This window comes from Vanacampus margaritifer, chromosome 20 (genome assembly GCF_051991255.1).
Source record: "Vanacampus margaritifer isolate UIUO_Vmar chromosome 20, RoL_Vmar_1.0, whole genome shotgun sequence".
In the NCBI taxonomy this organism is placed as follows: Eukaryota; Metazoa; Chordata; class Actinopteri; order Syngnathiformes; family Syngnathidae; genus Vanacampus; species Vanacampus margaritifer.
Window position 1 is genome coordinate 18,359,683 of NC_135451.1, and position 23,447 is coordinate 18,383,129.

The window sequence follows — 23,447 nt, forward strand, 5'->3', positions numbered from 1 at the left end:
AGTGAGAGAGATTAAAAAAAATAAAAATAAAAAAAATGTTTTATCGCACTTCCATTTGTGTGCATTTGGAAGTGACGATTGCAAGACGAATAGCAGAATTGCTCAAGACATTTTTTTACTTGGCAATAGCAATGCGTGTTGTCGTCTGGGTAGATGTGGGGTCACCAGGTAGCCTGTTCTAAAAATAACTTGCCAGTGATGGGGCATTGTGATTTTCTAGGAATGTTGTAGAAGTGATCATTTGAAGATGTAAACCCTGGCAGAGACTTTAAACATGATCATATCATTTTTGTAGTTTTGCATACTAAACCATTTTGGAGCAAATGTTTTATTTCCGAAGTGCGTCTGAAAACTGGCAGCCCTTCGCCTCAATCGGTAGCTGAGAAGTCGCTCCAAGTTTCAGAATGATCGGATGACGACGTAGTCTTTACCTTTAGTCATTGTCGTGCCGACTGATGGAATAAAAGCGTCACCCCCAACTGAGGAGCTGCCTGAGGATTATCCTCTATTTACAGCTGATGTGCTTCCAGGTTAATTCCTCCAACACAACCGCACGACTACTTTCCAGACCGACGTTAATTTTCAGCTTTCAGCTCTTCAAAGACACAAATGCAGAATGAAACCACTCTTAATGAGCATGGAGCACACACTCGTTGAACTAAGCGCGTGATAAACGGCCAACCCGATGGGGCATCCTGACGTCACTCACCAGGCCACACCCCTTAAAGGCACCCATCAGCACAAGATGCACGTTTGATGATTGCTTGAGAAGGTTTTCTGTTTTTTGGACAGGAGATCTCTCTTGAAAATGTTTCCACAATCTGGCAAATCGATTGTCTTTGACAACTTTCCGGACCCGACTGACACCTGGGAGATCATCGAGACCATCGGGAAGGGAACCTACGGCAAAGTGTACAAGGTGCTCAACAAGGCGGACGGGAGCAAAGCGGCGGTGAAGATTCTGGATCCTATTCATGTGGGTCTTTCTTGCCGCCCGTCTCCATATTGCGTCTGTCTTTTTGACCCGACTTGTTTTGCAGGACATCGACGAGGAAATCCAGGCGGAGTACAACATCCTCATGGCTCTTTCCGACCACCCCAATGTTGTCAAGTTCTTCGGGATGTTCTACAAGAAGGACGTGAAATGTGGAGATCAGCTGTGGCTGGTGTTGGAGGTGAGCAACATTCTCGTCTTGGCTGGTTTTGTGCACAAAGTGTCGATGCAACACCAAGGAATCTGTTTTCAGCGCATATCCGGAAGTTTGCAAGTTTAATGGCAGGAGTTCACTCGAAAAGGGGCCTGCCTGCTCAGACCCGGTCTAAATGCTGGCGCAGCTTGGGCACAGGCAGACAGATTGTGAGTTCCGCAGACTTGGTCCTTGTCAAACTTAGAAAGAACTGGGAATGAATCCTTATATTATATTTTGGAAATTAGGGTTGAACTCAAATGAATATGAACGATCGGGATGTGATTCCGCAATGTTGAGACATTGAAAGGGGAATGAAGGAAGTTGCTTTGTTTGACGTCGGTTGAAGTCGGCTGTCGTCGTGGCTCTCCTACTGTCAGATCCGCCGGTCTGCTCTCATCTGCAAAATTCACAACATCAGATCGAACCCACGTCCATGGAGAGATTTGCCAGATTGACGCCGGTCACAAAAATTCCGCATTTTCACTTGAAATGTGCGATCTTGACAATATTTGCGAGCGTGGCTTCCGTCCTTTGCGACCTTCCTTAACCTTTGCCGGGCGGCGTGCAGACAAAAGCGTGCCGATTAAAGGTCCGATTGTCGTCGGCGCCGCGTCTGGCCAAGTGTGTGCGGCGCTGCCTGCCGATTACGTAACGCGGTGCCGGGCGGGAGGTGGAGGATGACAGCGTTGACCTGGAGGTCACCTGAGGGATTTGTTTGCAAGCCACTTGGCGGGATTCACTTTCGCTACAAACTCCTTTTTGATTTAACGCCATATTGTGTCCAGCCTGGCCGCCTCCTTCCGGCCTTTTCGTTTTGATTTCCAGATTCAACGTGTCAAACTCCCTCTCCTGATATGAACAAAATCAAATCACTGCCCAGTAACAGTTTAGTAAATACATTTGTGCTGAATCTGCAAGAACTATTTGTGAAATTCTTTATAATATGCATTTGATCCAAAACATTGCTTAATAAGTACAGTTTTTTCCTCTATATGTTTATTATATATATAATTTTCTGTATTTTCCAAATGAAGTGTTGGGCATGTTGGAGATGTAGTTTGATGTTTGTGAAGCACTCGTTTAGAAGAACATTTCTCTAAAGTAACAAATCTTTGCATGTTGGGCAGTCAAAGAGTGACTCGTTTTTTGTTGTTGTTTTTTGTTTTATTTTTTTTTGGGGGGGGGTCGGTTTAGCCCATGCATATTTATAAAAAATGCCCCCACAGACTGACCTGCCGTTGAACGGGAGGGATTTTGTGTGTGTGCGTGCATGCATGCGCGTGCGAGAGATGTTTGCGCAGCTAAAAGAGACGTAAGCACATCTTGAGCTCTCATTTTTCATCCGCCGCCGCCGAAATGTCAAACCTGTAATGGAGGTCAAGCTCGGAGCACAAACACGCACACCGAGGGAGATGTTGCTTTTATTTGTCTTTTCTTTTCTTCTTGTTTTGGTGTTATGATAAATCAAGCGGCAGACATCTGCTCAAATTGATTGATGAAGGCCGCAAAATTCATATGATCTTACGTTCACATGCTTGTCATTTGAATGAAAATGTCTTCATCAATGGCTGTGGATACATTTTCTCTCGTATGCATGTTGACGACCGGCATTCTTCACGTTATTGTCAAAATCTCCCATAAATCATCAAATCATGTTTTCATTTGTATTCATGCCAATTGTTAGAAATAATGCTGACTTGCAGGAAACATCAAAATGTTTTAGTTGCCTTTTATAAACGCTAATAAAAACATTACAAGACCCCCCACACCCCCAACTGTGATTTTGCACAGCTTTCCTGCTTCATTTGCATTTTCGCTTCCCAAACTTTCTGTAAATCTTTAATCCTGTGTCTGAATTTCCTGCTTTTGGCTGGTGGAGGGATTGAGGGGAGGTTGGGTCGGGGGGGGGGGCTCGAGTACATGCACATGACGCTTAATGATGAAGAGGATGTGCTGTCCTCTGCCTCTTTTTATGGATTTTTTTTTGGTCTCCTAAACAGTAATCCACCCCCCCCCCCCCCCCCCCCCCCTTGAGTGGAGTCCAAAGAAGGCTTGCTCATTAGCAACAAGCTGCATCCTGCACTTTTCTTTGCCCATTCATGAAGTGGGATGAGAGCAGGACACTTTGATGTGTCCTGTGCACTCTAATTGAGCGAGCGAGCGGGCGGGCAGCTGCAAAGTGCTTCAAAGAAAGCGGTCACGAGGCCCCACTTTTATTCCGTAATCACGAATGAAAGAAAAGCTGATGATTTACAAAGCAGGCAAATGTTGCAGCCGCGCTTTGAAAAGGTGCGTCGCCTTCTGCCAAATGCAAAAAAAAAAAGCCACACGACATTCAAACTTGGACGACGATGCATTCTTAAGAAGCACAACACGGTCCCAATTGAAAGATGATCTTTAATTGTCCTTTTAATAGCAAATGAGGATTGCGCTGGCAAGGCAACAGCTGAAGCAATTATGTAAATGGCCAAGAACGTTTCCTGTCGATTGGATGCGACGCTTGAAAATAAACGTGATCATCAGCACTAATCGAAGTTGGAGAAGTCACGGCTGTGTTTCATCTTGACGCTTTGTTTCATCCGCTTGCGCCGCCTTCATCCACTGCCAGCTTGTTTGCAAAATTGGGCTTTAAGACAAGATTAAGATTTCAAATCTGTGTGTGGCTTTCAAATTAGGTTTTCAAAGTCAAGACTGCTTTTAAACTAGTTGATGGGTTTGAATGATGTTAGGGTTTCAAATGACAAGGTGTCTGTTCAATGTGTTTGTAGATTTGTGCCTTGGCGGAGGTCTTCTTTCTTGTGACTTGCAGTCTTGCTTTCTGCTTTTGCATTAGCGCTCCGGGGGAGCCGATTTTCCGCTCAATAGCTTGACTGAGCTCATGGAAATCCTAATTATGCTTTTTGTTTCTCAAGAGCGGCAAATGAGTGTAATTGTAAAAGAAGACGTCACGAGCCGGAGAAAAGTTTGCCGTTTTGCATCCGACCGCCGTTGGAGACGTTCATTGAAAGGCGAAAAGCGCTCGCTGCCATGTTGACAAACAAATGATGTTTTTTTCCATGTATTTTCATGACATTTTTTGCTGTTTCTGTTCCGCCTTCAAGCTCCGTGATTGAAGCGTCTCATTTTCCTTCCACCTTTGGCATCTTTCAAGAAAAAGCTCTAAATGGGGGGTTATTATCGTTTCCGTGGCAACCCTACGGCTCATTTTCTGCCATTTTGTGAGCGGGTGGGCGGCTTGTTGTTGTGGCGCAACATCTTTGTGTGTTGCGCAATCGGTGACGTCGAACATTTTAGCGCCGGCCTCGTCATCACATTACTTTCTTCTCCTCCCACTGAAGCTGCTTGCAAAAAGAGAACAACGCATCTTGCCATGAAAAGCGCCTGCTCGGGCCCACCGGATCCTAGCGAGAGTTGGCCCACTTTTCTTTTCTTTTTTTTTAATGAAATTGTTTCTGTGTGTCTTTTGTAGCTTTGCAATGGCGGCTCAGTGACGGATTTGGCCAAAGGCTTGTTGAAGAGAGGCGAGCGCATGGACGAGGCCATCATTGCCTTCATTCTGCATCAGGCCCTCACGGTGAGCTGCCGATGCCTCATCAAGCTCGTATGTGCTCGTAGCCATCGCTAGCGAGACAATTCAGTGCAGTCTAGTGCTTCACTTGTCGTATTGATAGTGCGCAGTTTGGCCCCACTAGTAACATGTGCTTGTGCTACTAGTGTGCATCAATCTTTTCATTTCGATTTTTGTTGCAGGGTCTCCAGCACCTGCACGTCAACCACACCATCCACAGGGACGTCAAAGGCAACAACATCCTGCTGACCACGCACGGAGGCATCAAACTGGTGGACTTTGGTAGGCCAGGCGCCGCAAAGGCGTCAAGTTGACGCACACGCACACACATGTTGCCCCAACATCATTTGTTTGATGAATTTCAATTTCAATCAAAAGTGTTCCACCTTGCGGAAACATTTGAGCCTTTTCTATCAACACAAACTGCTAATAAATGGAAAGGAGCCGCCTCTTTTCGTTACACGTAAAAGCTTTCCATTTGGTGGTTTGCATTTAGCATGCGCGCCTCTTAAAAGCTTCCCCGACAACAGTCAAGTGTGCGTCCATCTTATAAAGATGAGCAAAGCGTGTTGTGTGTGCGCGCGCGCTGGCGTGTGTAAGCCGGGCTTAATGGCATCTCTTAATATGTGAAGTTGCTGCAAAAGAACATTTGCGCCCGTCACTCATCGTCCTCTCCGAGGCTTGCGGCAAAGTTGACGCCACTCGTGCCACCAATGCGGAGGCGTTTTTCCAATTCACTCTTCAAGTACATCAAGGACGCTCAAGTCGTGCTATATCGCAGTGGATTGTTTGCGCTCACGCTGCATTTTGGAAGCTCGGTGGCTTTTTTCCATACATAGAAATCAAGTTGAGTTGATGGGTTTTTGGGCTGTACGGGCAAGTCCAGATGTCATCTTGGGCCACAAAATGTTGGGCAACATTGAGGTCTGCTGATGGTGATGATGTGGTTTCATGAAGAGCCAGAAGCAGAGAAGGTCCACAATTAAGCTTCACTAGTAGCCGTTGCTCCCACACAGCAAGGGGAATAATAAAAGGTCCATAATCACTGTCAAATGTATGCACATTTCCACGAGTCTGTCGATGCTGTTCTGCGTGAAAGCATTAAGATCGTGGAATTTCATAGAACGACATGACAATGATTTCCAGTAGACCATTTATAGTCTTTCACATTCTTAGTATTTGATGCTACTATTAAGTTAGCAGGCTATCATTGTTATTATTTATTTATTAATATATTATTATTAAATTTTATTCAATGGTTTGGTTCAACATTTTGGTGTTAAAATCTGCATTGTTGTATAATATGGGGCACGAAAGGTTCGAATCGATAATATGAGAATTGTTAGTGAAATGTTTCAGCAAGTGTTGTGATGCGTAACAAGAGAACTGCAATCCGTGTTAGCTTTAGCTAACTTTAGCTGTCAGGTCCTTGCTGTCTGAAATCCTTACAATCAAAAGGATTTTTTGGACAGGAAAAGGTCGCGCGTCGCAGTTGCGCAAGGACGCCGGCAGGCAGTCGAGTGGGCCGATAAGGCGGCGCATCCCGGGGCTTTGTCTCGTACCTGCAAATGGAGCATCCAGAAAAGCTGCCGCTGCCGCTTATCGGCGTCCGGACTTTCCGAGTCAGCAAAGAGAATTTAAACGTGCGGCCTGAAGGAAAACGTGTTCGGTTGGGCGGGCGGCTGCCGAACTGCGTCACGGAGGGATTAGTCTTCCCACCCCCGCCCCCACCAACCCCGGTGGAGGGCTGGTTAAAGCCCCCGTTGTGACTCATCACCACAAAACGCACAAAATAGAAATGGAGTGGGTGGAGCTCATGAATATTCCAATGGACAATTTTGCTGCTGTACTGTACAGCGATTACACATTTGTTAGCCCCACCCACGATGGGTGTGTGTGTGTGGGGGGGGGGGGGGAATCTGCCATATATGAATTCAGTGCTGCCTTCAGATACACCCAACTCGCTGTACATATTTTATGATTGCCTTATTTTTAACGACCGGATACTCACATGGAGGATGCCGATACCAGTCACTGATACCGGTGCTATTAACCGGTGGTTAACCATCATCTGCGTCCGAAAGAAAAGTTTTGACATTGCGCTTATCAAAAGTACGAGAGGTATCGGCGCTCTCTATTGGCCACTCATCCCTATAACATCAAATAAACATTTACAAGTAAATATCAACATATTAAGATGATGACGATGATACATTTTACTCAGCCTGCATGTTTTCTGTTGTTTTTGAAAGTTTTTAAATCAAGACCTCGTTTGCATGTCAAATATGCCAATGTGTTTTCTCACTCTTGGTTGCCATAGTGACCGATTTCCCTTGGCTGTGTAAGACATTTGTGTGTGTGTGCGTGTGTGTGTGTGTGTGTGTGTGTGTGTGCGTGCGTGTGCTGACCGCAGGTGTTTCCGCCCAGCTGACCAACACTCGCCTGAGGAGGAACACCTCAGTGGGAACGCCCTTTTGGATGGCGCCGGAGGTGCGTTTACGCCACATTAGCCTCCGCCGTGAAGTCGTCATCTCGTAATAACGCGCTCCCATCATCGTTCTTCACTCGTCTAATCATGCCTGGCTTTACGACACGCCAGCAGTCACACTTTGCGAGCGGACAGTTTGATGGCGCTTGAAACCTTTGCTAAATTGTCTTCTTAACCGCGCGTTACATTGGACGGTGGACTCTCGTTTGTCGTGGTGGAAATCCCCACATAGGAAAAATATTGTATATTGACCTAAAGTCTGCTAGCTTAATGCTAACATATAATGGGGAAGAGCATTAACAGGCTAATGGTAATTAGCATCAATAGTCACTATTTTGCTCATTTAACGCTCACTGATCAGCAACACATACAAACAGAGCATCCAGCGATATCCACATTTGAAGAAGAAAGTTTTCCACAAACTGAATGCTGATCGTTGCCACAAAGAACAAAACATCAACTTGTAGCGAAATTCACGACTGGGCGGGCACTTGTGTGTATGTTGGCTGTGAGGCAATTTTGCATGCTGTGCAAATGTTTGCGAGCCGCCGCCGCTGCCGCCGCCGCCGCATTTGAGTCGGATGCTCATCGTCCGTCCGCAAAGCCTCGAAGAACGCGCGGGACGAAGTCCGGCTGCTAACGCAGGATTAATTCCACCTTCTTGAGGAGTACAGCAACGTTTATTTGCCTTGCTTCACTTTTAATCTTACTGGTAAGTCTTCTACAAGCACATAATAGGCTTACATTTACAACAATAATAGTTACACAATGCTCATTATGATTTGTCAATGCTAAACCGCACAAATTATGATGTAAGTCAAATTTTTGGGGTAATGCTCACCTTTGTGAGTCTCCTCGAATTACGGTCCTCACAAATTTGCCGAGTCGTTGCGCTATTCAAACTATTAAAAACGGTCTTATTTGCTGTATTTGTACTTTCACTCTAAATGGGCACCAAAAAATCAGCAAATTGCCAAATGTTGATTTTAAGCGGAGGCCCAAAAAACCAACGTTTTGTCTTCTACATGAATTGACTGTCCTTGTCATTGATATCATTTGATTCGATTTTTTGTCCGTTTGTTTTTGAGGTGATAGCGTGCGAGCAGCAGCTGGACTCCACCTACGACGCCCGCTGTGACGTATGGTCGCTGGGCATCACCGCCATCGAGCTGGGCGACGGAGACCCGCCCCTCTCCGAGCTCCATCCAATGAGAGCGCTCTTTAAAATACCCCGGTGAGCCCCCCCCGACCCACTCCATATGTTTTGCCAACAACAACCACCTCAATGCGTCATTTCTGATTGTCCTTGAAGCGGCCATGTTGATGGGAAGAAATGGAGTCTTTGGTCAGAAAATCCGATACTCAAGCACTGATACCAGAGACATCAACTTGAGTGCAGTAGCAAAGTCTTTGTACTTGGTTGTCTGTCAGCACTGGCCATTTCTGGGCTGTTTTGTCGCATGGCCTGGCGAGTGTGTGAAATCCCCGTAAGCACTTTACTGTCACTGTCAGTTTAACGCCGCGGCACGCTGTCACAATCTCACACACACACACACACACACACACACACAAAATGTGCCTGCTGTGGGGCTCGCGGCCGTCACGCAGCTTTCGCCGAATCTGTGACGACTGCGTTGGACCTTCAGGCTTCAGCTCGTCACCTCTCTGCTTTCATTTCATCAAGCTTGGAGACATTCGCGTCCCGTCCTGCTCATTGACGCGCTCGTCTTTTCTCTCTCTTCCTCATTCACTTTCTTTCCCATTTTCTTTGTAAGAACCTAAAGACTTGCACTGGAAATGTTGCCGCCCGTCTTTTAGCAACTTATTGTGCCTGGCAAATGAATGCAATGTTGTGAAAACAAGACGGCTGCCTAATGTGCTCCACTGATAAGAGAGGAGCAGCAAAAAAAAAAAAGAGGAGCTCTTAAGAGCGTCTCAATCGGGCGCGTTTGTGTGATTCAATAGAAGCAGCGCGTGCGCTCATTAGGCCAATTTATCGCCGTCGCCGTCGAGGTGAAAAAGGACGGCCCCTCGTACCAGCGACGGCAATTTGCTGCCCTTTGTCCCCACAGAGGCTTTTCAACAGCTGGCAGGGAGTCTTCGTTTGCACGTGTTGACCCTCACGCGTTGCGTTCCAATGTCGCCGTGGTCATAGCGAATGAAAATACACCTTTGATCTTGTTAGAAAAACATTTTGACGTATTAAGTCCCACAAAAAACAAGTAGAAGAAGTAAACATTGTATATATTTAAAAACCAAAGCATCATCTTTGAAAATCTTGCTAACATAATGAGCTAAAGGAAATTAACATACAAGAAAATATCACGAGAAGCTCGTACGACACTAAAGCGTTCAAGCAAACCGTATCATTTTGTCCCACAAAAGTCTCTCGGCTTCTCCCTCGAGAAATCACAAGCAGACAACAAGAATGGCTTCCAAATGTCATGGCGCCGACTTGTTTTCCCAGAAACCCTGCACCCACCCTCCAGCAGCCCGAGTTGTGGTCCGACGACTTCAACGACTTCATCTGCAAGTGAGTGAGCGCTCGTCTCGCTGCCGTCTTTGCCGCCAGCGAGCCGCCGCTTGTACCGGTGCGCTTGATCGCTCAGGTGCGTCATCAAGGACTTTGAGCTGCGGCCCAACGTGGCCGACCTCCTCCGGCACGTCTTCATCGGCCAGACGCTCGGCAAGGACAAAATGCTGCAGAAGCAACTCATTGAACTTATTGATCTCAACCAGCAAATAGGAACCATTGAGAAGACCAGGTACTTGCCACCTTTGCCCTCCGATGAGCTTTGTGGCGACCATCGGACAATAATCCCAAAATGCCTGCAGGCGGCGCCAAAAGCTCTCCGTATTAGCAAGTAGATGTGTTTGTTTTGGGGTTTTGTCTTGTGACCCGTGTGACGTGTCACCCTTGTAGCCTAATGGACGCCTCCGTCCGCTAGTTAGTCTTCCGATGTTGACCTTTTCTTTCCCCCAATTGTTATTTGTCTCATTTGAAGCCATCACGGAAAAAGCGACAGAAGCCGAGACAGTAATGAAAGGTAACAAAAGATATGCGTCACATGCACCACTTTTATGCCACAGTAGTATTTTTCGACCAGACGCTTTAGCTCGTTATCTTGTTTGTTTGTTGTGACTCGTTGTGACGTCAGGATCTTTCTCGTCTTTACAACTTGAGTGGCTTTTGGATATTTGCTGTCAACAAGTTACAGATGACGTCAATTGGCTATCCAAGCAAACTACAAATATTACAGCATGAAATGGAGACCGTGGCCTTATTATTTGCTGCAATGTGTGCGTGAGTGCTAATGCTACAGAAATAGCATGAGCAACCAAATGATTTGTGCTAACATGACAAACATGTTAGCACATAGTGAGTACTTGGCTGGCATTTTGCTAAATATCTCATGAAATCTTTTCAAGTCATTCTGTTTAGTTCCATTGTTATTTAGTCAGTTTTGTGCCATCAAAATAAGTCCAAGTGGCTCCTTTATTTTCACATGTGGGTATACTCACTTTTGTTGCCAACGATTCAGACATGAATGACTGTAGATTTTATCGTGTAACAGTAAGTACGTGAGCCCTCAAAAGTACGGCCATTTTTGTTGTTAGCTTGTGACATTTCTTCAATCTTGTCCTGTGAAAAGATCACATATTTACAAAAATTCGGGGTGCACTCACTTTTGTCAGATCGTGAATGCAAAGAAGCTCTAAAGGAAGCAAACACTATTTAACTTAACAACGACCACCATTTGCCGGCGCTTTGATGTCTTTTCGCAATCCTGTTGCAGGCACGAACGCATCCACACCAAAAAAGGAAGCAACGTGAAGACGGAGCGGGACGAGGGCGACGATCTGGCCACTCTGGAAGTTCTAGACGAGGTGATGAATTTTCAACACGACTGCCATCATTTTTCCTGTCATCCTGACGCATGAGATTTCATCGCACCTGCAAAGATTGCCGGCGCCGTCTTTACCTTTCCGTGTAAACAATGTCAAAATTCCAAGCGTGCTCTTTGACACGTGGACAATTCATCAGCATACGGAACGCTGGGGCCCGTCCATCTTCTTTGGCCGCCGGATATTGGCGCCATCCTTCACTGGGAGAGGACGAGCTGACGGACGCCATCTTGTTGTTGTTGTTGTTGACGACGGCGACTTGAGGAGAGCGTTTTGAGGGATAAGACAAACAAGGCCTGCTTTTTTGAAGCTTTTGCATATTTTTGATACAGTTTTAACACCAAATAATCTTCAGAATTGTTTTTTAATCCATTTTTGTTACCTAGTTTTAGCATAAATATCTGTTCATAGTAATAATAATCATATCTGTTGACTTTGACTAATTGATGAATAATGACCATTAGTGAGGGAGTCCAAATGAAATGAACGCCGGCGTTGGCAGCTTCTGACGTTTTGCATCGACATGAAGCAGGATGCAGTCCAACATGAAGCCTGTTTCCTTTGTGATCTTTTTTTTTCTTCAGGATTCGCTGAGCGAGCAGCTGCAGGAGCGCTACGGCAGGGATGAGATCTACACCTACGTGGGCGACATCCTGGTGGCCGTCAACCCTTTCCACAAAATGAATATTTACGCTCCCCAGGTTGGCGTTCCCATGCGTGCATAACATACACAAGATCCTCAGAATATCATCGACATGCTTTCTAATGTATTTGCAATCTTTTTTTTTAAATGGATGATTAATCCTGAATCGCTGTTTGGCAGAGAAGGGCAAATGCGTTTGTGTGTTTCCCCGCCTGCACTGTCTTGACAGCACAGTAAAATGTACGTGAATGCAAAGCGGACGTCCAACCCGCCGCACATCTTTGCCGTGGCCGACGTGGCCTACCAGTCCATGGTGTCGTTCCATTCGGATCAGGTGATTTTATTTGCATTTTTGGGGGTTTTCTGCCTTCCTTATAAGCATTTGTCATTAGAACTGACGGGACGCTGACTCGCTCGCATGCAGTGCGTCGTCATCAGTGGCGAGAGCGGAGCAGGCAAAACGGAAAGCGCTCACCTGCTGGTGCAGCAGCTCACCGTCTTGGGCAAGGTGAGGAAGGAGCTGCCGCGAGTACTCCTGTACTTTGGTCCTTAAGTGCAAAAATCTTTTCAACACTGTCACCAATTTTGATTTGTAAAAAAAAAAAAAGCCTATTCTTGATCTTGCAGGCCAACAATCGCTCCCTCCAGGAGAAAATCCTGCTGGTCAACAGCCTGGTGGAGGCCTTCGGAAACGCCGGCACGGCCATCAACGACAACTCCAGCCGCTTTGGCAAGTACCTGGAAATGAAGTTCACGGCTGGAGGAACGGTGGAGGGCGCCAAGATATCCGAGTACCTGCTGGAGAAGTCCAGGGTCATCCACCAGGCTGTGTAAATATCACCTTGACTTTCATGCTTTTGCGCATCCCACAAACTCGCAACTTGACTTTGTCTACAGTCGACTCGCGCATCTTCGACACCCACAGCTTCTCATATTTGCACATTTTTTAGTTGAACATTTTGAAAATATTTATTCAGATTCTTGTAAAAAAAAAAAAAAAAAAGTTTTTGTTTTCTGGGATTTTTGTTCTCAATTTAAGCTTCAGGTTTTTTTTATCAATCTGGCTCAGTACAGACGATCCTTCTCAGTCCGTGTATATTTTTTGGAGGCTTCTCGTCATTCTCGCGCCACATGAGCCGTTGGCGCGGCCCTCCTAGCATTTATTTGTAACTGTCCGTATTTGTGTTGATGCTTGTGTGTTCCCACAGCGGGGAGAAGAACTTCCACATCTTCTACTACGTCTACGCAGGCCTCGCCGACAGGAAGAAGTTGGCCCACTACAAGCTGTCCGACAGCAAAACACCAAAGTGCACGCCAGCCTTTTTTTTTTTTTTAACACTCATGCTGATCTATTATGTCGTATGGGAAAAAAATAATATTTTCAAGTATCGAGTCTAGAATGGAAGCCAAATTCAGTCCCAATTCAAACACGCGGCTTTCAATTGGCCACGTGACAATAGAGCCTTTACATTTGAAGAGCTGAAGTTTTTAATGGCAATGAAATGTCCTGCTTTGGGACGTTTGATTGCATTTGAGCACAAAAGTCAACCTGTCATTTGCGTGTGCGTGTGAGCGCCTGACGCTTCCCGTGTGCCGCCGCGCAGGTATCTGTGCAACGAGCACATTAAACTGGGGCCCGACATCGTGAGCAACGCCGCCTACAAGGAGCAGTTTGACGCAGTGGAGCAGTGTTTCAAAGTCATCGGATTCTCCCTGGAGGTAAAACGCCGCCCGCCGATCACCTTCGTGATCGTGTGCACATTTTCAACAAGGCAAAGCTGCCGTCCGTCTGCTCATCGGCGCTGCTGGCTGATGAAGCGCCGATTGCCTCGGCGAGCCGTCAATCGCACAAGGAGAAAGAAGCCTTGCAGGCCACAGGAGAACAATTCACAATACATTGGCCTGTTTTTACACAAAGAAAAAGAAAGATGGATTTTTTTCCCCCCCTCAAAATTTCAGTCGTAGTGTTTTATTTTACAAAGTATAATCTTAAAAGAATCAAGACGGTATTCTTCCCAGATCAAGTCGTAATACCACAAAGTCAACAACAAACAAACAAAGAATCAAATGGGGACCAAGACCTGCCATGAAAAGCCGAAATTTGATTGTAATCAACACCACTTCAAAAGGTTTATAATCACCACTAGAGGCCGCGAGATTGCGGCAAAGCGCTATTTTTGTCCAAAGGAGTCCGAGAGACCTCGCTTTGAGAGCCATTCTTCTCTCATCTTTTCCGTTTTCAGGAGCTGGGCAGCGTGTACAGCACCCTGGCGGCCATCCTCAACTCGGGCGACATCGACTTCTCCGCCGTGGTCTCGGAGCACCAGACGGACAAGAGCAACATCGCCAACATGGCCATCCTGGAAAACGGTCAGAGAAGTTCGTTTCACATGCACACATCAATTCGGAGCCAAGAATGTCCAGGGTGGAATAATCCTTAATGTGCAGACATATATTCTTTATCCTCTGCAATAAACGGCAGTTGTGTGGATTTAGTCTGTGTGCATGATACCGCCCCCTAGTGACCAGCGTATGCACACCAATCATCTCATAAGGGCCACGTATTCCGATGAGAATGAATCCAAACACCTCAACGGGAATGAAAAGGCTGAATCCGAATGGATTTTCATTGGGCTGGCAGAATATTCCTTTGGTCGATCCCGACGAGCGCCATGTATACGCTTCATTCGGAATGGCGAGGCTGCGTCCGACATGCGCATGCTCTGTCGGGACGTAAATGCGTCTTGACATCTTGGTTTCCACCCACCAAAATGGCGCCGTCTCCCCAGAGCTTGTCTTGTTTTTAAATACTTGAAACTTGTTGTTATCAAGACGTTGCTATCACAACAAACTCGAATAAATCACGTGATGGATGTTTACCGCGGGGCTGATCTGATTAAAGGTCGGATGGGAACGGATCACATCACATGTAAACGGGTCGACCAGAGATCGGAATCACTAAAAAGTCGCCACGTGAACCCAGCTAATGACTTACCTGGATAGAATAGTGCCGCCATGTTTTTCGTTTCCGCGCTCAACGTTTCGCATGGTATTGCAAAATATTTGTTTCCCTTGCGTTATCGTCTTCCACGTAATTATTGATTCTCTTCCTAAACGATCACAATGGATGAGTGCAAATATTGTTTTTCTTTTTGGGTCCTCAGTGGCGTCCTTGCTGTGCATCCGCTCCGACGAGCTCCAGGAGGCCTTGACCTCCCACTGCGTGGTGGCCCGGGGCGAGACCATCGTGCGGCCCAACACGGTGGAGAAGGCGGCGGAGGTACGAGACGCCATGAGCAAGGCTCTGTACGGCCGCCTCTTCAGCTGGATCGTCAACCGCATCAACGCCTTGCTGCGGCCCGACGGTCAACCCGGGTGAGACGTCGCCGCGCCGCGGACTCGGCCTCAGACGCTTACTGGGCTCCGTCCCCCAGAGAGGACCACGAGGGCTTGAACATCGGCATCCTGGACATCTTCGGCTTTGAGAACTTCAAGAGGAACTCCTTCGAGCAGCTGTGCATCAACATCGCTAACGAGCAGATCCAGTTTTACTTCAACCAGCACATCTTCGCCTGGGAGCAGGTCACTACACAAACACAAACCAGAGTTGCGCAACTTTCACTTTACGCAGAGGATCAAGAAATGTGCTTGTGAGTAGGGATGGCCGACATCGGGCCGATATCGTGTACTCGTGGAGGCCGCCGATTCCAGCCACTGATACTAAAGGCTTTGCTGTGGCAGTTTGTCAGAAAGAAAGAGAGGTTTTCGTTCGCAATTGTCCTTGAAATTTGACATACTGGACAATTGGTTAGCACATCCCCCTCACAGGTCAAAGGTCACGGGTTCAAATGTGGTATTTCTGTTCATAGTCCTTGAACAGATGTTTAAAAGTCCTCTTACAAAAATTCTTCGTCGTCGTCGTGGTCTTCATTCACGACTGCTCTCTTTATGTGGCGGTTGAGGGGGGGGGGGCGGCGGGGGAGTATTGTGCGCCCCCGGGGGAGGGCAGAGAATGCTTTGTTAATGTGAAATGGTTTGCTCTCATGGAGGGCGGCTATAAATCAGCCTAAACCAGGCCCAATTAGGAGGGGGAGACGTTTCAAATCCTCTCTTGGGGGTTCTTGTTGGCACCAGGCCAACACATACATTTGTCCGCCATCTTATTTCGAACGCAATGCTCACGTGGTCAAGCTGGGATCGATCGATTTGACTTTTTTCATCATTGAAGCCGATTTGATGTGTGTTTTGGGGATTATAAAGAACCACCATGGATTGACCCCCCCCAATTCCCACTTGAGCTCTCCGTCCGGCCTGTGCGCAGGACGAGTATCTAAACGAGGACGTGGACGCTCGCATGATCGAGTACGAGGACAACCGTCCGCTGCTGGACCTGTTCCTGCAGAAGCCGATGGGCATGCTGTCCCTTTTGGACGAGGAGAGTCGCTTCCCGCAGGCCAGCGATCAGACGCTCGTCGGTGGGTGGGCTGCTTCCTTCTCAAAATGGTGGCCAAAGTTTCTCCTTCTCAAGCTGTCATCGTTACAGAGAAGTTTCAAGATAACCTGAAGACCAAAAACTTTTGGAGGCCAAAGAGGATGGACCTGGGATTTGGTATTCATCACTATGCCGGGAAGGTACCTGCAGATCATTTGCTTTAGCAGGCGACATAAATCATGCGATGGTCTTGACACCTGTGATCAAAACTGTCAGGTGATCTACAACGCCGCAGGCTTTCTGGCCAAGAATCGAGACGCGCTGTCGGCGGACATCGTCCTCCTGCTGAGGTCCTCGGAGAACGAGCTCGTTCGCAAACTTGTCACGCATCCCCTCACCAAAACAGGTCGGTACGAACACCAGGCACAAAAATGTGTCGAATTCAGTTTCAATCTGAAATCCACCCCAAAATATCATCCCTAACCACTTCTTTCTTATCAGCCATTTTATTCTGGTTGTGCTGGTGGGCTAATGGCAATTAACATCGATGCTATAGTCATGAATGATAAACCTTCAAGCAACTGCTACTTCAACACAAACGCGGCATCACCGCATACAAAAGGGAATTCAGCCTTGTCTAAAGTCTGCTAGCCTAATGCTAATTCTGCAGCATCTCTCCTGTAGAGCTGAGCGCTGCCCGCCATGTTGTGGTGCGCTGCCCGCCATGTTGTGGTGCAACACCGATAGGCAACGTTAAATTCAGACTTGCCTATAAACTGTAAAAACACATGAAGAATGTGAACTTTGTGATATTGCCATGACGTCAAGATAAACGATGTGTTGCTTTCTGAGACATCGTTTTCCCACGCAGGCAACCTTGCCCACACGAAAGGCAAAGGCATCAACACACTCCTCAGCCCGCGCACCCCCACGCGCACCCTCACCTTCGCCAAGGTACTCGCGCATGCACTCAAGTCTGCGTTAGCTGGCACGGCTCTCGATTTGCAGCAAAGCAAATGTTTGCTTGATTTTGGTGAAAGCATCTTCTTTGTTTCTTCCCCTGTTGCTGCATGCAAAGATGGGAGTGCTCACCTTGTACACTTCCTTTACTTTCACCGAGGTAACCGTCATATTTCACTTGTTTGCTTTCCGTTTGTAACCCTCGTCTATTTCTTGCCGCTTACATACGTTAGCTTTCTCTGTTATTAAAGGAGCAATCGATGTCGATGTCATGTTTGTCTTGCTTGTCGTCGACTTGATTTTGCTTTTGGGAAACCAATCGGCTCTTTTCTTGAGTGCTTTCTGCATTTTCTGCATCTCTTTTGCAGCCTTTGCGGGATTTAGAGCTGACGGCTGACACAAAATGTTTGCTTCATGCGCCTCTCGCTGACACGCAACAATATCAAATGGTGATTGGCTGTTTTTTTAATCCGATTATTTTTGAAGGACCTCAATTGGGTCGTACACGTTCACCTGCAACGTGGACTGTAAGCGGTGAAAGAAAAAGCTTGCTAATGCTGTAACATTAGCTCGGTGTGCTCATTTCATTGAAAATCAAAATGCTGAGCTCGTTCACGAGGCGCTTGAAAGAAAAAATCCAAATGAGCATTATGTGGTTGTTTTTGTTTGTTGTCCAGTCGCTTGACGCAGACGCGCCCTATCATCCTCGAGAAACCACCAACATGAGAACGCAGACGGTGGCGTCCTACTTCCGAGTAAGAGCGCATCCACCAACTTCACTCACTCGACGCTCACACGCCGCAACGTTGGCAGGAAACGCATGAAAACCACATTTCTCAAGGATTTGTTTTTGAAAATGTGCGCCATTCGAGACTCCAGCCCATTTTTAGTTTTCAGACTTTTCTATCGGCTTTATTCATTTTGGGAGCAATTTGAGGTCATATCGTTAGTTTCTGTAAGAGACATTTGAAGGCTCATAAATGGAGCAAGTGAATGACACCATTTTGATTTGAAGTGGAGACCCTCTGCTAGCTACAAAAAACTACTAAGCACTGGAACAAAAGGAAGTGGCGCATTTTTAAAAAGTTGTTTTCCAACCTGCACATTGCACACACACAGAAAACATTTGAAAGGTTAAAAGTAAATGGATATGACAATGACTGCATGATGTGAGTTAAAAATTAGGCCCTAAAAGAAGCAAAAAAAACCTCACCAGGAAAAAAAATGCTCTGAATGACCAAGTAAGTCGTTTTCAGGGTCGTCTGATCGATAACCGTGTTGGAAATTGTGCCTTTGTGCTCCTTGCAGTACTCGCTGATGGATCTGCTGTCCAAGATGGTGGCTGGCCAGCCCCACTTTGTGCGTTGCATCAAACCCAACAACGACAGGCAACCCAACAAGTTTGACCGGGAGAAGGTTCTGGTCCAGCTGCGCTACACGGGAATCCTGGAGACGGCCAAGATCCGCCGGCAGGGCTACTCGCACCGCGTGCCCTTTGCTAACTTCCTCAAGAGGTGCTCGATTCTCCGGCAGCTTTTTGTGCTGCTTTTGCGTTTGCGTCCGACTGTTGACCACGGCTCGCTCCAGGTATCACATGGTGGCCTTCCGTGCTGACGAGGAACCCGCCGTCACGTCCCAGACGTGCGCTACCGTCCTGGAAAAAGCCAAGCTGGAGAACTGGGCCATGGGCAAGACAAAGGTGCCAACATACATGAGCAATCACTATCAGATTTGTTTCACTATAGCAGTGCCTTGACTTGAGAGTGCCTTGACTTGAGAGTGCCTCAACTTTCCACTACAAGCTTCCAACTGGTCACTTTTGGGGGTTTGCAAGCCAGAATTTGCAAGCAAGCTTCAGATAAGTGAAAAGTTAAGTTAAATACAAAGACCGAACCTCACTCACTTCCACTTTCATCCTAATTCTAATATTTAAAATAACGGATTACTTTCAATTTCTTTTGTTTAGAACTATATTAGTGTTCATGTGGCAAACATGGTGCATCAGCACTCAGCTGTTCTGCTGCACTCAAATAGAATAAGCCGCCAACGGAAGTCGAGTCAGCTCCGAGCGGAAATGCTTTTCAATCCAGCTTCTTTATTTTTCTCTTTGCCTGGCAATAAAGTCGGCTTGCTTGTGTTTGCTGAGGTTTTCCTCAAGTATTACCACGTGGAGCATCTGAACGTGATGGTGCAGCAGGCCACGCGGCGCATCGTGCTGCTCCAGGCTTGCGTCCGAGCTTGGCTGGGCTCCAGACGCTACCGCAAGCTGTTGCAGGAGCGAGAGCGCGGCGCTCTGGTGCTGCAATCCGGTGAGTGGGCGTGCGCCTCGTTGACCGGCACCGCCGTCACTGCCGTGTCATTCTCTTGCTTCCGTCTTCAGCTTGCAGAGGCTATCGGGTGAGAAAGAAGATCGCCCATGACAAGAGCGAGAAGCGAGAAGCATTTGTCGTGCGCTTTCAAGCGGGTAAGACCCACGTGGAGTGGACCACGAGGAGGACGGGTCAGAAAGTTGCCAACTTCTTTTCAATTCACATTCTTTCAGTCTGCAGGGCTTATCTTGTCAAAAAGAAGCTCGAGGAGTTGGTGGCGGAGAAGCACCGAGCGGCGAGCACGATTCAGGCGCACTACAGAGGACACAAGGACAGGAAGAGTTTCAAAAGGAAACGGTACGACAAAGACGACACCCTCCTTTAGTCATCCTTTTTCTCCAGCTGACACACAAAACTACAAAGGATCAAACATTGAACAGCAACACGTTCAACCAAATCATATCACGCCATCCAATGAAGGTTTGCTAGCTTCATGCTAACATTTACTGGGAAATGCCATTAATGGGCTAACCTAAAAGTAGCATAGCAGTTCGAAAGTCCTTTTGTCCACGATATTAAGCTGCGCCTTTTGTTTTTAGCGAAGCCTTGCAGAAGGCGAAAGCCGACAAAGCCCTGATCGGCCATCGCGAGAAGCTGCCCGAGCCGGACCACAACATCGGCCAGGACGTTTGTCCAGCCTCAAGTGCCCAAACCCCGACGGAAGAAGAAGAAGAATCCAAGGCGGCCGTGGTCCTGCAGAGCAACTTCCGAGGCTACCGGGAGAGGAAGAAGTTTAAGGAGAGACAGAAGACCCTGGCTGGAGTCCAGCTGACGTCCGTCTCGCTGTTGGAAAGCGAAGACGAAGGTGCAAAGAGCCCCGAGGAGGAGGACGAAGACACGTATGAGGCGGAGGACAACGAAGACAGCGATCACACGCAAGTGCCAGACGACGAAAAGAACACCGAAGTCGGAGATGAGACGGATTTTCAATCCAGGGAAGAAATCCCGCCTGACGTGCACCAAGACTTGCCGAGCTTGCAGGAGGAAACCAAAGCGGCCGTTCTCCTTCAGAGAAACTTCAGAAGGCACCTGGAGAGAAAGCGACTTCAGCAGGAAGCCAAGAGAAACGAGACATTTGAGCAGGAGGCTTCCCATGAAGACGTTGCGGACCCGCAGGAGACCGAAGCAGCCGTGGTCCTCCAGAGGAAATTCGGGGGCCTCAAGGAGCGCAAAGGACTTGAAGAGGAAGGGAAGGTCCCTGGGGGGACCACACGAGAACTGAAGGAAGAGCCAGAATCCTGTCAGAACCCCGTGGTGCTGGATGAAGACGAGGCACCCGAAGAACCTTTATCTCCAAGCCATGTGGAGCTACAATTGTCCGAGGAGACGTCTTTGGATGTTCTGTTGGAATGCGAAGATGAGAAGCCGGAGGAAGAAGAGGCGGCGCTGAAGATCCAGAGCAACTTCAGAGGTTACAAGCAGCGGCAGAAAATGAAGCAGGAGGAAGCTCGGCAGCTGGAGACCTTCTCCGAACAGGTCACCTGCAAACACGCAAGCCTCAAATAGCAAACTGTGTTTGAATATTTGCACCATTGATTAGTCTGCCGATCATCAATCACATCGACGAATCGTCGAAAAGTGGATGTTGCATTAGCAAACCCAATAACGTGCTTGTGAGGTGCAACCAGGTCAGATTTTTGGCTACTTGGCTTTGCCATACTCATGTTCTACTGTCGTATCTGTGACTGCGTGTGTGGCTTTGGTTTGGTGAGTGACTTGGGTGTCAACGAATGAGTGTAGCTTGGCGGCTTCTGTCTTTTTCCTTGACCTCTTGTGGGGGCAGGCATAAAAAAATAACTACTGGCTACATGCAATTGGCATTAGCGTTACGATGGACACTTGGTGGATCTTTGGCTACGCAATCACGAGTCAATCGGGACCGTTGGCCGGCCTACTCACGCGCTGCCGTACGTCCTTGGCAGATCGCAAAGACTTCTCACAACTTTGTGGACCTGCAGCACAAGTTGACGGAGATCATCCAGGCCCATCAATCGAACCCGCAGAGGAACGGCATGCTTGTCAAGGGGAACGCCATCAACGGCTTCGCCACCCACAAATCACGTAAGACGTCAACTCGATCAACAACAACAATGACGACACAACCACAGTGCTACTTTTTTTAAGATGCAGGACTCGCCATTTTGCTCACTTTGCTTCATTTTGAGGTTAGAAAACATATTTTGCACGATTGGTCAACTTTGATGTTCAGACTTTGATTTCAGCAATATTTGTGAAAACAGCACAAGATGTTTTTCCCTTTTCAAGGTCATCAATCATCTTTCAGTGAAATGCGTTTCCAGCTGCAATCTTGGGATTTGATTTACAAACCTTTCAAGTAAGGATATTTCGACATGGCGACTTGAAGTCTTTATTTCCGCCTCTTGCGGCGAGGAAGGCGATGTTATCTGCGCGGCGGTCTCGTGAGCTTCGATTAGATCGAGGAGCCGCTGAAAGTCAAGTGGCCAGGCAGGAAGCGCGTCTCCATCCCATGTGTCATCAAAAGAACTAATTGCTTTTCGGGAAGGTGAGCGGCGGCGACGGGCGGCACGCGCAAAGTTCACCTCCGACGGGACGCTAAGGACGTGATTGGCTCGTCTGTCGCTCGTTTTTCAAATTGCAATGGAAAATAATCACCCGGGCTATACTACAGTGTTGTCATATTTTCATATTCTGGTATTTCTATTTATTTTTTTTTTTTTCAGTTCCCGGATGTGTCTTGTGCTTGACCTTTACTGACTTGTCGTTGGCAAGAAGACATGGCCCGAGGTCTCCCGTAAACCCGCGCGGGTTATTTCCTCGGCTTCATATTCATGCCCGTAATAATCGGATCCATCATCACGGCACAATAAACGCGGCCGTCACAAACGGCCCTCGCGGGGACGCTCGTCAAAACGTAATCGCGACGTGTGACAATTACAGCGGGATATTAATTGGCGGTGGCGTGGAATTGTTGCCGCCGCACCACAAAATGACCTTTTCAATGATATTGTAAACTTTCCGCTTGCTCGGCTTGCTTTTATTCACCCGCTCCTTCTCGCGCAAACGTGATTAATCAAAAGTGGCGTGGGAAGGTCAATGTGACGTATTTGCAATTTGCGCAAGAATCTTGCGGTCTGACTAAAATCGGCAGTCGCCATCAAGTCAAGTGGCAACAAGATGCTGGAAATAAAAAACATTAAAAAAAGAACTCCAGATTCAAACTTCTGTATTTCGCTCAAACTGAAAAAGTGCACACGCTGAAATGTAAACGTATAAAAGTGCGAGTTTAGCCTATCGATTGGCGTTTGCTAAAAGAGTCAGCGACCGGCAGAGCGTCTCTGTTGGAAAATTCAAAGCGTGGGCGAGGCCCGGAGGTTAAAGTGCCGCCCGGATGGAGGTCAGCTCAATGGGACAAAGGTTGCGAGCGGGTCAAGCGAGCGCCGAGCCGCTCGGCCGCAATGATTGGACTTTGACTCCGACTGGATGACGGCCGCCTCGTCTGGTCTTTTTCAAACTGCTGTCGCATTTTCAAGTGCGGCGTTTGTGATTGTGGCTTCATGGTTCCATTTTCAGCCGACAGGAGACTGTCGCGGCCCCCCCGCCGCACGCTGCAGCCCAAGACCCTCAACACTCCCGAGGACTCCACCTACTACACCTTGATCCACGTGAGTGGCACGGAAGGAAATGCTTTTCGGCTCAAAATAGCGGCTCGTCCCGTTTGTCCCTTTTGTCTCCTTCGCGTATCGTGCAAAGAGAAAAAAAAAGTTTGACATTGAAGCGATGACGGCTGTCTGACGTGTTCTCGCTCGCCCTCAGCGCTCCGTCCAGGATGACAAACGAAAGCCCAGGAAAAACGAGTAAGTGCTTTTCACCACCAACGCACACTCGGGACTCATCATGGCAGCCGGCGTC

At 47.5% G+C, this 23,447-nt stretch overlaps 1 protein-coding gene across 16 annotated transcripts in view; it reads left to right on the forward strand.

The window, feature by feature from the left end:
• Positions 1–23,447, forward strand: part of myo3a (myosin IIIA) — a 33,799-nt gene that overhangs the window by 8,457 nt on the left and 1,895 nt on the right. For 5 of the 16 annotated variants that reach the window (XM_077554055.1, XM_077554054.1, XM_077554052.1 and 2 more), the window contains 35 exons: positions 793–976; positions 1,041–1,175; positions 4,660–4,764; positions 4,941–5,040; positions 7,172–7,248; positions 8,335–8,480; positions 9,714–9,779; positions 9,856–10,011; positions 10,252–10,293; positions 11,044–11,134; positions 11,737–11,853; positions 12,025–12,129; positions 12,220–12,303; positions 12,423–12,625; positions 13,004–13,102; positions 13,400–13,514; positions 14,039–14,165; positions 14,960–15,170; positions 15,230–15,377; positions 16,117–16,270; positions 16,339–16,427; positions 16,504–16,633; positions 17,099–17,181; positions 17,306–17,347; positions 17,556–17,636; positions 17,865–17,942; positions 18,496–18,701; positions 18,775–18,886; positions 19,334–19,496; positions 19,568–19,651; positions 19,730–19,853; positions 20,096–21,032; positions 21,479–21,617; positions 23,109–23,200; positions 23,352–23,392. In XM_077554055.1, the coding sequence (XP_077410181.1) occupies positions 809–976; positions 1,041–1,175; positions 4,660–4,764; positions 4,941–5,040; positions 7,172–7,248; positions 8,335–8,480; positions 9,714–9,779; positions 9,856–10,011; positions 10,252–10,293; positions 11,044–11,134; positions 11,737–11,853; positions 12,025–12,129; positions 12,220–12,303; positions 12,423–12,625; positions 13,004–13,102; positions 13,400–13,514; positions 14,039–14,165; positions 14,960–15,170; positions 15,230–15,377; positions 16,117–16,270; positions 16,339–16,427; positions 16,504–16,633; positions 17,099–17,181; positions 17,306–17,347; positions 17,556–17,636; positions 17,865–17,942; positions 18,496–18,701; positions 18,775–18,886; positions 19,334–19,496; positions 19,568–19,651; positions 19,730–19,853; positions 20,096–21,032; positions 21,479–21,617; positions 23,109–23,200; positions 23,352–23,392 (4,850 nt within the window). In that variant the 5' untranslated portion in view covers positions 793–808. Of the gene's footprint in view, positions 1–792; positions 977–1,040; positions 1,176–4,659; positions 4,765–4,940; positions 5,041–7,171; positions 7,249–8,334; positions 8,481–9,713; positions 9,780–9,855; positions 10,012–10,251; positions 10,294–11,043; positions 11,135–11,736; positions 11,854–11,975; positions 12,130–12,187; positions 12,304–12,422; positions 12,626–13,003; positions 13,103–13,399; positions 13,515–14,038; positions 14,166–14,959; positions 15,171–15,229; positions 15,378–16,116; positions 16,271–16,338; positions 16,428–16,503; positions 16,634–17,098; positions 17,182–17,305; positions 17,348–17,555; positions 17,637–17,864; positions 17,943–18,495; positions 18,702–18,774; positions 18,887–19,333; positions 19,497–19,567; positions 19,652–19,729; positions 19,854–20,095; positions 21,033–21,478; positions 21,618–23,108; positions 23,201–23,351; positions 23,393–23,447 lie in introns of those variants that run through there. The other 11 variants (XM_077554056.1, XM_077554057.1, XM_077554064.1 and 8 more) reach the window with 10 other exon arrangements.